The sequence below is a fragment of the Buteo buteo genome, chromosome 29, assembly GCF_964188355.1.
Source record: "Buteo buteo chromosome 29, bButBut1.hap1.1, whole genome shotgun sequence".
Taxonomy (NCBI): Eukaryota; Metazoa; Chordata; class Aves; order Accipitriformes; family Accipitridae; genus Buteo; species Buteo buteo.
The window spans coordinates 4,067,723-4,082,922 of record NC_134199.1 but is presented as its reverse complement, the minus strand read 5'-3'; the positions used below and the strand labels follow the sequence as shown (position 1 = coordinate 4,082,922).

At 46.0% G+C, this 15,200-nt stretch overlaps 3 protein-coding genes across 4 annotated transcripts in view; 2 read left to right on the top strand and 1 right to left on the bottom strand.

Annotated features, from left to right (window-relative positions):
* Positions 1 to 10,213, top strand: part of GTF3C1 (general transcription factor IIIC subunit 1) — a 45,351-nt gene extending 35,138 nt beyond the window's left edge. For both annotated transcript variants that reach the window (XM_075059427.1, XM_075059426.1), the window contains exons 31-37: positions 283 to 567; positions 2,629 to 2,882; positions 4,359 to 4,645; positions 5,152 to 5,812; positions 7,329 to 7,368; positions 8,122 to 8,314; positions 9,823 to 10,213. In XM_075059427.1, coding sequence (XP_074915528.1) covers positions 283 to 567; positions 2,629 to 2,882; positions 4,359 to 4,645; positions 5,152 to 5,812; positions 7,329 to 7,368; positions 8,122 to 8,314; positions 9,823 to 10,044 — 1,942 coding nt within the window. In that variant the 3' untranslated portion in view covers positions 10,045 to 10,213. The remainder of the gene's footprint in view (positions 1 to 282; positions 568 to 2,628; positions 2,883 to 4,358; positions 4,646 to 5,151; positions 5,813 to 7,328; positions 7,369 to 8,121; positions 8,315 to 9,822) is intronic.
* On the bottom strand, positions 10,193 to 11,391 carry POLR3K (RNA polymerase III subunit K). Its single transcript, XM_075059435.1, has 3 exons — positions 11,259 to 11,391; positions 11,086 to 11,173; positions 10,193 to 10,997 (listed from the first exon to the last, which is right to left on the bottom strand). Exons 1-3 carry the CDS (start codon positions 11,367 to 11,369, stop codon positions 10,870 to 10,872), a joined length of 327 nt encoding a protein of 108 aa, XP_074915536.1. The 5' UTR covers positions 11,370 to 11,391; the 3' UTR covers positions 10,193 to 10,869.
* A 1-nt stretch (position 11,392) lies between these two features.
* Positions 11,393 to 15,071, top strand: SNRNP25 (small nuclear ribonucleoprotein U11/U12 subunit 25). The gene is made up of 6 exons (XM_075059434.1): positions 11,393 to 11,525; positions 11,620 to 11,710; positions 11,840 to 11,945; positions 12,055 to 12,129; positions 13,407 to 13,469; positions 14,865 to 15,071. Exons 1-5 carry the CDS (start codon positions 11,415 to 11,417, stop codon positions 13,459 to 13,461), a joined length of 438 nt encoding a protein of 145 aa, XP_074915535.1. The 5' UTR covers positions 11,393 to 11,414; the 3' UTR covers positions 13,462 to 13,469; positions 14,865 to 15,071.
* Positions 15,072 to 15,200: the final 129 nt, after the last annotated feature.

The window sequence follows — 15,200 nt, the reverse complement described above, 5'->3', positions numbered from 1 at the left end:
GGGGAGAAGAGTTTAACTGTAAATGTATTCAGTGCTCAAGCAGATGACATCTTTGCTTTGATTTGCTATATAGTACCTGACCTTTACGTGGTGTATAAATACCTAATGTTCTGGAACTAGTAAAAGGACTGTGAAAGCAGATGTAGAAGGTACTTGGTCACCAGCTCTAGGGTGGAACTTCAGCTACTTGGCTGCTCTGTGCTACCATGGATCTAAAATTCATATACGGTAAGAACAGATTGTGAAAGATTTGTGCTGCTTCAAATTTGTCTCTTTGTCCAGAGTTTTTACATGGCGATTTCCCAGTACAATTTGTACAGAGTCCTTTCAGTTCCTAGAGAAGCTCAAGGATGCTGAAAAATCAGACCAGCCAGATAACTTCTCATTTAAAGATCAAGAAAACAAAGCATCAGAAGGCATGATTGCATTTCCTATGGATGGACCTGGTGGCCAGTGTGTGGCGATGCTTTCCCTATTCTCCCTGGGACTTGTATCTGTGAATGTGAGAATCCCAGAGCAGATAGTTGTGGTGGACAGCACTATGGTGGAAAATGAAGTGATAAAAAGGTAAACACTGTTATTCCTATTAGTAAATATGGTTTGGGGGTAACTTGAACGAAATTGGACAGGCATTAGCATTTTCTGCACTGTATTGTGGCATGTTTTACTGTGATATTGTTTAGATTTTTCTTTCTGAGGGAGCATTCTGAAGACTTAATGGCACTTTAGTTAGTGCCTGTCATTATAGCCTTGGACTGCATTTGTCTTCACAGATGTGACATTTAAATTGCTAGGCATTTCATTGCCATCAGAGCTAATGTGGAAGGGAGAGCAGTGTGCATTCTACCAATGAGCATTTCCATCAACGTTGTACCTTCCCATTTCAAAGACTAAGAAGGATTAGTAACAAGGTTTCAGCTTTATCGGTGAAACCTGTCTCCACAATAGCAGTTCTATGTGTTGTCTCCTCTTTGATTTTTTTATTTTTATTTTTTAAGCCTCCAGTAATTGCATACCACTGAAATTGAAACTCTCTCCCTAGGCAGTCTAATCCTATGAATAGTTATCCTTACAATCATCATGTGTTTCTTAGAGTGCAACTAAAATCTCTTGCTGTAGTTTAACCTGTTGCTTCCTGTTGTATACATACATGGAAAATACTTGTTTCTCTTTCTCTTTAGAGCAGCTTATTACCAATTTGAAGATTGTTATCATAGTCCTCCTCCCATAATATATGTTATTCTTTAAAATGAGCAGCCTCAGTTCCTTTACTTCTGTTTTTGGTACGTTATTCAAGTTATCCAGATCTCTCTCTGTCTCATTATTTTCCTCTGCACTAAACTGTGATGTCAAAAAACGAATGCCATGCTCTTGCAGGTAGGTCTGTGCCAATTACATCATATTATATAGGTGATATGCCTGTTAATACATCCCAAGATGATGAATGGCCATGGTCTTGCCAAAAAAACCCGAGCCAAAACCCCCCAGTGCAGTGATTCATGTACAGCTTGTGATTCACTCTAATAAGTTTCTTTTCCTTTAGTTAGTTAACTGTTTCTTCTTAGTGAGGAGGGACAGGTGCATACTGTATTATACTATAATAGAAATAACATGCATTCGTCCATATGAAATTGCTTCCTGCTCTTTTCCAGACTATTTCTCCAGTTTGCTGATAATGTTCTGAATGCAAATCCTGTCTTCTCATATACTTGCAGTCTCTCCAGTTCGGTGATCCTATGCAAACTTAATGAGCTATTTTATCACCCAGGTCATTAGCAAAAATACATTGAACCCTGGACTTAGTCCCGTTTCTGAGTACAGGCATCTGAGTCCAGTTTTCCAACTGGTTATGTACTTGCATTATTTTTTCTAAATGATGTGTTCCCTTTTGGGTTTAAATATCTTTTAAGAGAAGGTACATAAAGTCTAACTCATGTTAGAAAAGGCTGGAAGGAACCTTTGGTTGCCTCTGGTATAACCTGCTTAAAACAGAGGCAACTTTAGAGTTAGATCAGGTTGTTCAGAGCCTTCACCTTTATCCATAATGGCTCTTATTGTGTCCTGGAAAGAAACAGTGTTGATTTCTCTAAGTTTGTTTCTGGGAAATTTATCCTGGCTGCTACTACTACTCTTTCTTTACTTAGAGGCTGTCTGCAGTTTTGTGTTGGGGTTTTTTTTTTAAGTAACTGAAGTCTTTGGTCCGTAATTCATTCTTCCCCTTTTCTTCCTTAAAAATAAACAGTCTGCCCTCTACTGCAGTAACCCTTATGGTCTCAGCCTTTGTGCTCTGACAGATGTTCCCTCATGATGAAGTGTCTGCTGAACCAAAGAGGTTCAGCACTGTAAGCTGAGACATTTTGGGTTCATTTCAACATGCATGCAAAAAAGAGAGAGTGAGTTTCCTTTTCCAGGGATTTTTAGTGTATTTTCTTTTCTGTAGTTGCTTGTTCTCGGCACTTTAAATCAGCCTGCCATGGACATACCCGCAGTTGTTCATGACTAAATACTAGAATGCAGAATCACATGTGTTCTTGCTTTGCTCAGTGTAATGAGTCCCTTTCTTATTTTGGGGAAAAAAAAGAAAACAAAAAAAACAACAAACAAACAAAACATGTCTGTTTGCTGTAGTTTGGGAAAAGAAGGACTTGAGGATGATGATGACGATGATGATGACTTAGATGACAGCTCTGGAGGCAAACGGAGAATAGAAGTAAAAGCTCGTCAAGCATCTCATACCAATTACTTACTGATGAGAGGCTACTATGCCCCTGGAATTGTCAGCACGCGCAACCTGAGTCCCAGTGACAATATCGTGGTCAATTCCTGCCAAGTGAAGGTTAAGCTGCGATGTACGCCAGTTCCAGGAAGACTCAGCTCTCCAGGTTAGTTTCTGTTTGCCCTAACTTGCACAGAAGAGGGTTGGAGCAGGAAAGATAGTGAACTCATCAGCTGAGGAACTGATTTGAACAAAGCCTCTTAATAGGAACATTCTTTTGTTATTATACATGCAGTTTGCCTTGTAATGCTTTGTCTCCTGACTTAAAGCAAACAGGTGGTTGACTTATAGAGGCACCTTTTGTTGGTAACAAGTCCTAGCCTGTATTCCATGTTGTGTGAAACTATTAATCCAAAGAGGGAATCTGTCCTCTGCTCTGTTATCCCTTCTCCAGGAGGTTTTTCAGTCCCTTCTGCAACTTAAAATACCATATTATGTCACACCCAGGCTTTCCTCTCTGTAAAGAGAAAAGAAAATCTTTCAGAGCTCCTTGAATGGAAATTCACATTTACTTGTCTCATGCAAGTGCCTGAAATAGTGGTGTCCAATCTCTGGCCTTTTACCTACAGTAATTTAAAACATTTTGATAATATTTAGAGCTTGAATATTTGCAATTTATCAGCACTCCACCTTCTTCAAGAGCATCTTCCTTTCACCTGTAATGCAGATGTACCCAGGAAAGCCTTCAGTTGTTTAGCTCTTTAGTTTGGAAGGTCTAGTGCTGTCCCTGCCCATTCTTATTGCTGTTGTCATAGAGGTAATAGAAATTCTTTCTCATATCTCTGCTGCCACACATGCCCTCCAGGTCTGCTGAGCTGATGGCTCATTACAGTTGTTCTCATTTTTCCTTGCCTGTCAAAGAAGTGCAGCTGTCATATGAGTGTCCCACAAGGCATGATGTAAAGGCAGCCTGCAGATAAAAGGGTGGGGAGCAGGTAAGAACAGGGCCAAAGCTACCCTCTAATCATCCAGGACTGGAAAAAGGTGTTACGCTGCTTCAAATTCTGAATACTCTGTACAGTGGGGGTCAGTTTTGTGCAGCGATGGACCTGTCTCCAAACACAGAGATGCTTTGTTACACTAATTGTACTAAGATATTGTCAGCTTGTAGTTTGTACCATATTTGGCCAATAGCTTTCTGCCATGGATCAGCTGCTTCCAATTTTTCAATTAATAGAGTTGTCCATAGCATTTCCTTGCCCTAGACTTTTCACTTGACCTTCTTCAAGAAAAGAGGAGAAAATTCCCTCATTAACTTAGAGTTAAGCTGACCCACTGTTAGAGAGAATACCCGTAAGTCTACACTGTCTTTCAGCAATACTTCACTTTGATAGGAGGGGTAAGCCCTGGTAAACCAACTTGCTCTTCTTCTACAGGTCTTCTCAGAGACAAATATGTAAGGCAGAAAGAAAAAAGGAAACTGCAGCAATGAAGATGGAAAACTGAGCTCTGATTTTTAATTGGAATAGTCTAGAACACCTCTAATCTGTTTGTCTGTCTCAGAATATTTATCTTTCTGTAGTGTATTGCATAGTAACAACTGCTTCACAGCTTATACACTTGTTTTTTATTTGCTTTGCAGTTTCCTCTCTGCTTGATGACATGGTTGTGGGAGTCTCCTGCCTCCCTGAAACTTTTACCAGGCTGATAAAAGTCCAGGAAGAAAATTATGAGGTTGATCAGTTTCTTCATGGGTGTATAGAACGTTATGGCTATAATCCCAGAGACGTAGCTGCTGTTTTGGAGATCCGTAATGCAATAGAGGCAACTTCCCACTTTGGAATTTGCAAAGCTGAGCTGAGCAAACGTTTCTGCAGCTACGAAGAGGCGGAACCTGAACGCACCAGGAGCTTGGAGCAGTACATTCAGGTGGTTTTACAGCCAGCTGCTTTCCATACATTAATGTTTGTATGCTTAGTATTCCCCTGAAATAGGACAATCTTACAGACTGTAGGAAGCAAATGTAAATTGAACAAAGCTATTTACATTAGGCAAGAGATCACATACCAATACCTGATAGCAATCTCGCCTCAGAGTTAAGAAGGCCAAAAATTAAAGCAGCACTTGCTGAAAGATAGGAATGAACTGTTTCAGAAACGTAGAGGTACCAACATTCACCTTTGGAAGCAAAATACTCTTTCCCAGTTTTTAACTTAATTTAAGCTGAACAAAAATGTTTTGTGCTGTAGTTGCAGAAAAGTTTAAGGGGCAAAACATCTTTTCAGTGCAGCAAGACAGAAATTTGAATATTCTACTAAGCTCTTCCTCTTTCTTTGCTGCCAGTTAAAGATGGCAATTCCCTGATATTTGGTTAAACTGACATTTTCCAGTGAAAGCTCCTGAGACAATTTTTGTGTTGGCTTTTTTTTTTATAGGACCTTATTGAAATGCAGCAGGTCTTAGAAGTAGGAGGCTATGCAGTAAGACTGGTTGCAATAGTATTTTCCAAGCCATGGCTATTACATTCAGTATGTTTGAAGAATAAACCAGACGATTCTGATCAGCAAGGTGCAGACACCACTCTCCCAGATGTACAGCAGGATTGCCTGCCATCAGAACCAAAGAAGGGAGAGGAATGTTCAAGAGAGGAGGAGCAGCTGGGAAAAGGCGCACAGTCTGTCAGTGACGAAGAACCCCCAAGAAAGAGATGTAAGACTCAAACTGATGTCCTTCAAGACGCCAGTCAACTCTGCCAGGGTTCACAGAGTGGTTTGAAAAGTGCAAATGAAAATAACTCTGATGCAGGTGTTACTGATCCTGTTACAATGGAGGAAGCTTTAATCATGGATGAAGAAACAGGTTCCCTGGGAGGGCAGACAGAACACCTAGCTGAACACCCAGTGTGTGTTCCAGATGCTGTGAATGTGGACACTTACAAAAAACAAGATAAATCTTGTTCTGAGGACAAAGAACTTGAAGTAGAGACTGATGAGCTCAACACTGAGCACAACAAGCAGATCTCTAGCCTTGAACAATCAGCTAGTGAGCAGGATGATGATCTTTCCTACTTACAGGAGAACCCAGGAGCCTCTAAAGGTATGTAGGAGCACTCTACATCCAAGAAGTAGAGACTAGCTCATCATCAGTTGATCCCACATGGGTAGCTGCATTTTATAAGCAAATAGTAGATTCTTTATGAAGCCGTGCCAGAGAGAGAGGTTCATTTCTCACAGATGAAGTGGCATAACACTACACTGGAATGTTCATGACTAGTCCAGGAATGTGTTTTCCTTAGAAACTCATTTCCATGTCTTACTCTTCTCCAAAAACGTATTTGGATCTGAAGTTTCTCATCTCTGGCTTCAGTCCAAAGGCTAGACATCTCTAAACCTAGAAAACATAGCGCTACTGGTGTACATTTGACTAGATTGCCCGTGACTGAAAGTTGTAAAGTCATTAAACCATTCACCAGAAAGCAGTACATGCCAGTGAGAAGATTAATAGCCTCATTTGTAACCCAATTTGACTTCATTTTCATGTCCTTTTTACTGCCAGTTTTCTTTTTTAATAGCTAGTAGTTCTTGCCAAGCTTTACATTAAGTAGATTGTTGGGGATTTTATTTTGGTTTTGTTTTTATCAGCTCTGATTTCAGATTGAATCACAAGCTAACTGCTTGTGTGGTATTTTGCCAAGATCTGCCATTAGCCACGTTTAGAGGTGCAGATTGCCATGTGAATCAGTGCAGACTGATCCGTAGCATCTCAGAGTTTGGTATTGTTTAATTGGAGCCTTCCTGCAGGAAATAGACTCGGGGCTGTGTAAACAGCATAGACTTCAGCAGTTCGGAACATGAAACTACTAAAGTACTGGTTGGGATTTAACTTCCTCTACTTGTTTGTAGCACAGGAGGGAAAAAATAGTAGTTACGTTATCAAGCATAGAGTTCTTTCTGGTCTTCCTGATGAAGGCCAGCTGAAGGGTTTACATGTGCTTAAGCCAAAGCTGTTAGCCTCTGGGTGTGGTAGAAATACCTACATGAAGTAATTGTGTAATTAAAACCCATGACATAATGCATAGTGGAAGTTGCAGAGACAACCTTCGCTTTGGAACTGAACTCTGCTGAAATCTTCAGTTTGCATTCTCAAGTCTACAGCTACTTGGGCTTCTGCTCAACTTCCGTGTGATTACCAGGAGCACTAAGTTAAACAAACCTATGTGAGTGCTTGCAAGCTGAGACCCTGCATAGCGCTCTGTGTGAAACTCAGTTCTTTCAGTCCATAGAATTACCTGTTGTTCAGCCATGTCATCAGACTTCTAGGAATAAAGCTGGTTCCTGTGATTTAGGAATGGAACCACAAACGGTGTGGTTGGAGTAGACAGACGTGGTTGCGAGAAGAGGTGCAGGAAGAAGAGTATGCTGCAGACAGGTAAAGGCAGTCTGAGTGGAAGTGTAGAACTCCCCATGCAACTGAGAACAACATGCAGCATGGTTTGCTTGTGTTATTTTCTAACATAAGCTGTTGCGTTTTTACAGCTTAGTCACCTTTTACTTTCTTTCCACTAGGTGAAGTGTTTGGGTTAATTGAAAACTATGTGTTCTTTTCTTTCCAGGAAATTCTATGACAGATGTATCCCAGGCAGCCCGGGACCGGTGAGTAACAGAGATGTCTGCAAAATAATTAAACACTTAGCACAACCAAAATAATATCTGGAAGCAAATGATGTGGAAACCTTAGTTTTATGCTCTGACAGGCAGTGAGCATTGATGATGGAGAAAATCCACGTTTTCCTCCATTGTTCTTGTTAATGTTACTTGTGCTCATATGCATGCTGAAAAAATTTCTCTGATAGATGTTTATTCCCCAAAAAACAACTAGCTCCAAGTATCAGAGAAACAAAACTAATTTTATTTCACAAATAAGTCCAGTGCCAGAAAGCCTCAGCTTCCACATGCCCAGGAAAGGCCTGGAGAAACTGCAACATGGGAAACGTGTATTTCCATGCAGGGTCTGTCTTTCGACTCCAAAGTGCTAAAAAGGAGTAATTTCTTTCCTATCTGAGCACTCTTGCAGGTCTTGGATAACTTTTGGAGGATATTAGAGCTAGTAACAAACAAAGCTTTCCTGGTCATCCAAGACTCAAGGTAACTGTTGGGTGGTGTAACAGTGCTAGAAGTGCTTCTGGGGTGGTGAGCACCTGGTGTCAAATACTTCAGGTCTGTGAAATTGTCTAGTAGATTAACACCAGTCTCCACTCAGAGCAGCTGCAGAATTTAAACCTAGCATGTGAGCAAACACTGGCAATGGATGTAATAAGAATCTCTGTTAGGCAGAAATTATGATGATGGGAAATCTAGCTAGAGGAGTAACTCCTGACAGAGCTGAACTTAAATCATCTTTTGCAGGGCCTGCGAGAAGGTCTGCTTCATTGGGAGACCATGGAGGATTGTGGATGGGAATCTGAATAAACCTGTGTGTAAGGGGATGATGGAAGCTGTGCTCTATCACATCATGACAAAACCAGGCATAACGGAGGACATGCTGTTGCAGCATTACATGGGGGTACTGCAGCCTGTTGCCGTCTTAGAGATACTGCAGGTATGTGAATCATCAGCTGTGTGAACTTTAATCTGGTTCAGCTTCCACATGTAACAGTCAGCAACCACTGTGATGGAAGTCCCAGGAAAAAAGGGGAATTGTGAATGAACCATGAAAAGCAACCTTCTCCCTTTAGTGTAAATTAACCAAAGCCAGAGCAAGTTGCTGTTCACAATGAGGAAGGAAGGAAGCCTGCTTTACCTGTCCTTGAAATTACCGTATTACTGATCTTAAAATTTGAGCTTGCTTCTGAAATGGATGTACATGCAGTTGAAATTCTAGCTGGTTACCGAAGGGTGGTGGCTTGTCACTGTGAAATACTAGGCTGGACTGCTTAATGCAGTGTTAATCACCATAGAGTTTATCTTAATTTTTTCCTTATATACCTTTCAGACTGAAATGTGTCTGTGCTAGACAATACTGTAAACAGACCTTCTGTCCTGACAGACTGGCTTAAAGGCATACATCCTTAATTGTAAAAGAATACATGGTGAGAAAATTTGAGTTTCTCATGGTTTTTTTCCCCACATCTTGAAGCTTGATTGCCACCACTGCTACTTTGCAAATGAAACCTTGACTTTATATTTTTTTTTTCCTGTAAGGATTCAAAATCTTAATTATAGCAGTAATACTGCAGTCCTTCCCATAAGCATGGCTTCCCCTACTAACACTGGAAATCAATATTCCAGTGTATGTATGCCATGGTTCTGTCCAAAGTCTCGTAAATTTTGGTAACATTGCAAGTTGTATATACTACTGATCACACATTGAGCAACCATCCTGTTTCCTAGGTGTTCCAGCACAGCTTGTCCATATGTCCTATGCCACAGCAGCACTGCCAAGAGGGTAGCTGGGATCAGGGGACAGGTTTAAGACTGCAGTACTGAGTGTGTAGTGGTGAGGCATGCACATGTGGGACAGCAATACAGATTCCTAGGCATTTTTAATTCAAATCCACAAAATCAAGCAATTACCTGTACATTTTCCAGACTGGAGATCTTGAATCTAACTTCTCTACCAATAAATTTTATAAGAACTGGTTTTGAAACCAGAGACAGAGCTTGTATCTGTAATATACCAAATATTAGTAAATCTAGATGCATACCTATGTAAGATTACTGAATACACCTTGCCGCCTGTTGCTGTGGGAATGAATGCTAACCCATTAGCAAGAACTGACCCAGAAGTCTGGGATTTACATCTATACCAGCCTTAAATTACTTGTAACTGGTCCTAAATGTTGAGGTCTGTTGTTGAACCTGTGTTCTGTGTCAGGAGCCAGATGTCAACCACTGTGCTGAAAGGAACAAATGAGCATATATCAAGCTATGTGAACTTGCTTTGCTGTGCTGTAAATCTTTGCCATCCCCATGGCCTTCTGAGGGGGTGAAGCAAAGCCACTTTTAGTATGAATTGTCAAGTTTCTGAGAAGACTGTGGATAGAACAGCATTCAGTGCCTTTTTTTCGCTGCAACTGCTCAAGCTAAAATACGTGAATTTTTCTGCAGGGTCTGGAAACTCTTGGTTGCATCAGACGATTCTACATGAAAAAGCCCTCCCTGGTGTCGCTCTTTTCTCCGCCAGTTATGGAAGAACAACTGAACAATCCCAAACTGAGCGAAACCCCAACAATATACTATGAGCCTACAATAGACTGTACTCTCAGGCTGGGAAGAGTGTTCCCCTCTGAAGTGAATTGGAATAAATGGGTGCAGATCATCCCTGTATAAAAGAGGTAAAGCCGAGTCCTGTTAAAGTGGTTTAGCCTGTAGGAGTGAGTGTTAATGCAGATTAAATGTTACAATTTGTGCTCCATCGTGTTTTTATTAAGTTATTTATCCTTTTTACTTTTGAGCGTATTTAAACTGAAAATAAAGGTTAATGTTAAGGCACGGGTAATTTTTGATCCTGCTTTAAGTACATTCTCTTCTTACCGCTAAGTGCTTGTAGAGCATGCAGTTCATAGTTTCTGCTTTACCTTATGGGGTTTTCGCAGGTCGTAGCAAAGACCCCTCTCTTTTTTTTCTTCCTGCCCCTAAGGCCCGGGCGGTAACACTCTACCTTTGCTTTGCCTTCTGTTCTGTTGCGCAGCAGCTGGCTCTGTGCTCAGGTTTGGTAACTATTCTTTAGCTTAGTTAGCTTACGGTCCGCGTCCATTTTAAACGCTGGCGTCTCGGTGTGCGTGGCGTTAGTTTACGATGCGTGCTTTCAGCAGAACCCCGGCCCCGTGTGCGGAAAGAAGGGACCTCCACCCTTCCCCCTGCCCCAGGACGGGCAGAACACGCACCCTGCCAGAGGCTCTGCCTGTCGTTCCCCGTTGCGTTCCAGGTCAGGCTTCAAAGCAACCACGCAGCAGACCGGTACTTCCAGACAGCGACGCGTTTATTGCAGAAGACACCCCGACCCCATCCCGGCGGGGCCTGCGCTGCGGGGGCCGGGGGCGATCCCCCCTCCTCAGCCCTGCGGGGGGGAGAGCGGGCCGGGCCCCTCCCGCGGCAGCCAGGCCCCGCGGCCCCCTCAGGCCCCCTCCTCAGGCCCCGGGCGGCCAGGGACCCTCAGTCCCGCCACCGGTGGCCGCACTGCGCGTTGCAGCACTTGTAGAAGGTGGTCATGGGCTCGTCGGCCGAGCGCGTCTGGATCTGCATGAAGTAGGCGCGGGGGTGCTCGCACTTGGGGCACGGCTCTGCGGGGGCGAGGCGCGGCGCCGTGAGGCGAGGCGAGGCCCGGCCCGACGACCCCCCCCCACCACCCCCGGCCCGGCCCGGCCCTACCTGCCGTGGAGTCCACGTTCTCCCAGGCCGCCGCGCCGCCCAGCACGTCGTCCACCTCCTTCAGCCGCGGGTACTTTCTGCTCGTCACCTGCGGGACCCCGCCGGTCAGGGCCGAACGGGCCAACCCCCCCCCCCCCGCCGCCCACCACCACCGCCCGGCGGCCCCCCGGCACCTTCCGCGTAACGTTGCGCACGTAGGGGCAGGTGGTGCAGGCGAAGCGGTGGCAGCGCGGCCCCTCCTCGGCCACCAGCACGTTACCGCAGGCCGGGCAGAAAAGCAGCATCGCCGGTTCCGCGGCGCCCCGACCGCCCCTTCCGGCGCGGCGGCGATGGCGGCGGAGGCCGAGGAGGAGCTGGCGCACGCCGAGGTGCTGGAGCTCTTCCAGGCGGCGCTGGCGCGGCTGGTGCAGGACCCGCTGCTCTGCGACCTCCCGCCGCAGGTGGGGCCGGGGGGGGGCCGGGGGCCGGCGGCGGCGGCGGGGGGGGGTGGCTCAGGCCCGCCTCGCTCGCCCGCCTTCTCCCTGCCGCCCGCAGGTGACGGCGGAGGAGATCGGCTCGCAGGTGGCGCTGGAGTACGGGCAGGCCATGACGGTGCGGGTCTGCAAGGCGGACGGCGAGACCATGCGTGCGTCCCGGGGCCGGGGGGGGTCGGGCGGGCGGAGCCGGCCTGGAGGGTGGACGGGGCCAGGCCAGGCCCGGCGGGGCTGTGCGGGGTGGCGGGGGCCGCTGACGGGGCTCTCCCCTCGCCCTCCAGCCGTGGTGGTGGTGCAGAACGCCTCGGTGCTGGAGCTGAAGAAGGCGCTGCGGCGGCACGTCCAGCTGCGGCAGGCACGGCAGGGCGGCGTCCAGCACCTCAGCTGGTGAGCGGGACCCGGGGGCTGGGGGGCTCCGGCTGCTCACCCTCCCCTTCATCGCTCTGCCACGGCCGGCGGTTCCTCCTGCTGCTCTCCCTAAGCGTTTTTCCTCTAGGAAGTACATATGGAGGACGTACCACTTAACCTACGCCGGAGAGAAACTGGCGGATGACAGAAAGAAGCTGAGAGAGTGAGTAACCCAGTCTCTTCTGGGTCCTGGGGGCTGGAGAGGCCGGCTGGAGTCCACACAGCATCTGCACAGGCAGGGCTAACTTGGGACTTTGTGCCCTGGCTCAGCTAGGTCCTGCACTTGAAATTGACTTGGAAGATGGGACCAGCACCCCAAGATGGGACCGGCACCGCACACAGAGGCGGGACAGGCCCTGCCCTGACAGGCTGAGAGGGTGTCTGCGGGACGGGAAGGCCCCGGGTGGTTCCTCAGCCACAACCATCCTGTGCCGAGTGTGTTCGTCCCATTCAAACCACCCCAAGGCACTTGGACATACTGCCCCTTAGCCGTCCATGCCAAACTCCTGCAGAATAGGTTGTGCTTACTAAGCTTGTACCTGAGGTACCCTGCAGAGACAAGGTTAGTGAGAAAAAGCACGAGCGTGAGGGGAGTAGAACACAGAGAAGGCCAGGGATGGTGTCATGGACGTGAAGCACATTAGTTCATCTCCAGGGGAAGGGAGAGCACTTGGGGAGCAGCTACTCAGCAGAGGCTGGGGTCAGGACACATTAAGTGATGGGAGGGGACCTCTGGAAGTCATCTAGTCCGACCCCCTGCACAAGCAGGGTCAGCTAGAGCTGGCTGCTCAGGGCTGCGTCCCATTGGGTTTTGAATATCTCCAAGAACGAAGACTGCGCACCCTCTCTGGACAACCTGTTCCAGTGCTCGGTCACCCTCACAGAGGGCTTGGCAGAGCTGCTGAGGTAGAAAGGTAGGAAGGATGATGGGAGAATGCCAAGCAAAGAGCAAACCAAGGATAAGCGTGTTGGGCTCTGGACCCACTCAGCCGCTGATCAGAGACAATCCATTAACAACACCAACCATGACTCCCATCTTGCCATGCCCGTTCTCAGGGCAAGGAGGCACGAGGTGCTTCCGAGCACTCTAGCTGTTACATACAGCAGCAGTGGATATGCCAGCCTGTGTGCAGACCAGCAAGAAAAGCTTGTCTCGAGTATCAAAAATTTAGCAAGACAGCCCTAATCAAAGCTGTCCTTGAAAGACTGAGCCATGCGTGATTGATAGGTGCTGCATTTCAGGGGGTGTTGCAGATGATCAGGTCCTTCATTGCTGGCAGCATGTTCTACATACACAAGTAAGAATTTTAACTTGTCCTGTATTAGAACACAGCATGTGATCATAGGAGTCCATCTCCCCCTGGGAAAGAGGAGGCTATAGGATTTCAAAGGTTATGGTTCCTGGGAAACTGGCATATAACAGCAGAACTCTCTGTTCAGGTATGGCATCAGAAACCGGGATGAGGTCAGCTTCGTAAAGAAACTGCGAAAGTAAGCTGTCAGGTAAGTCCTGAATATCCATTAACGGCTACCAATGCTTCATCTTCCTCTTCCCCAGGCCTTAGTGTTCAGGCTCGTAGCAGCTGGTGTTGCTGCTCTCCACAGCGTAGCAGAGCATTTCTGAATGCCTGTGTCTCCATTAGGCTTGTGCCCTGCTGTGGTCTGATTCTAGAGCTTGGTTGTGCTGTTTGTGCTTCTCTCAGGGCAGGGAATGATAATTTGGCTATTTCAGTTAACATACATCAGGAGCAGCAGCATCTTAGTGCTGGCAATGGTGGAGCTCTAACCCTACTTTATGTTTAGACCCTGAATCTGTTCCTGCAGTGTCTTGAGACTCATTAAATGCAGCATTCCTTTGTTTGCTGTTGTGATTGCTTCTAGGACCTTGCTTTATTTCGGGCTTCTTGAATGTCTGGAAATCACTGTCAGGAATGTGGCTAGGTATTAATTAATCCCTAGGAGTATGGAGGTGTCTGTGCTACAGGGGACTGCTGTCACCCAGGTTGTTTGGGTCCTTCCGTGTGCCTCAGACTCTCATACCTGAGGGACTGTTCTCCCACCCTGCTCCTAGTGCTCCTGTACCATTCAGAGCACCTGCAGCTAACAGAAATATCCCATGGGTGCACGTAAGCAAACGCAACAAGCAAACACAGCATATTCTTTGCTGTTCCACAGTGGGTGTAGTTTAAGCCATTTTTCTCAATTACTGCAAGCTATAAGGAGTTAGGAAAAGGGATCTCGGCTTACACATCCTGTAGTTTTTCACTCCCAGTTTCTCCAGTTTCTGGTTTATAGAAACTTGAGTTCAACCCATTCATTCTTCTCAGAAGACAGGACACACCACTAGACAACTTTTGGTCATGACATTTCTGTCCAACTGATGCATTTAAGAACACTTCCAGCAGAGGAAGCACTAGTAGCATGTATATTTACCTGTTTGTAACCTACGTCGACATATTTCCGGTATTACACTGCTATTTCTAGAAAGTTGTGCACACAAACATAAGATGTGGCCAAGACTCTCAAGCTTAGAAAGTTTAAAATTATCTCTGCTTCCCCTCCACATCTAAAAACACAATGACAGTCTCTGAAGAGCAGTGGTAATAGCTTTTCCAAACACTTGGGTTTTTGTTTTGCAGCTCCAGCTAGCTGGGTTAGAAACTGTTGCTTTGTGACCACAGTTACTTTTTTTTTCTTCTTTCAACGCTGCTACATCTGCAACATCCAGTGTAATAAAACGTGTGCCATAACAGAAGCCATCTGCCCCATGGTGCCTATGACCAGCGGTCACCTATGGCACTGGCTGAGACCCTGGGGCTGTCTAGGTGTGGTATTGTGATAAGAGAGCCCAGCATGCAGTACCTGTTGTCACTGCCAAATATTTTCTTTCTTTAACAGAGAGAGCAGAGAATCCAGCCCTACCAGGACCAGACTGTGGATGCAGCACGTTCCTGGAGGAAAAGGTGGTAACATTTCAAAGGGAAACAAACTCCAGTTGAATGGACACTCTCACATGTTGTTTGCAGTTGTTATTTGAAATGTCTGCCTCAGAGCTGTATGTGGAATGCTCTTTCAGAGATTAAAGAGATGCTTTAGTTTTCTGAGGCTTTTAAGGCCCTTATTTCCAGCTGCAAATCTGTGTCCGGCTGTTTTGGGTGCTAGAAAAGGATTGATTCTACTGGTACATGAAACAGCATAGGTGAGATAAAGTAACAAATGTAGCCACAGACTATG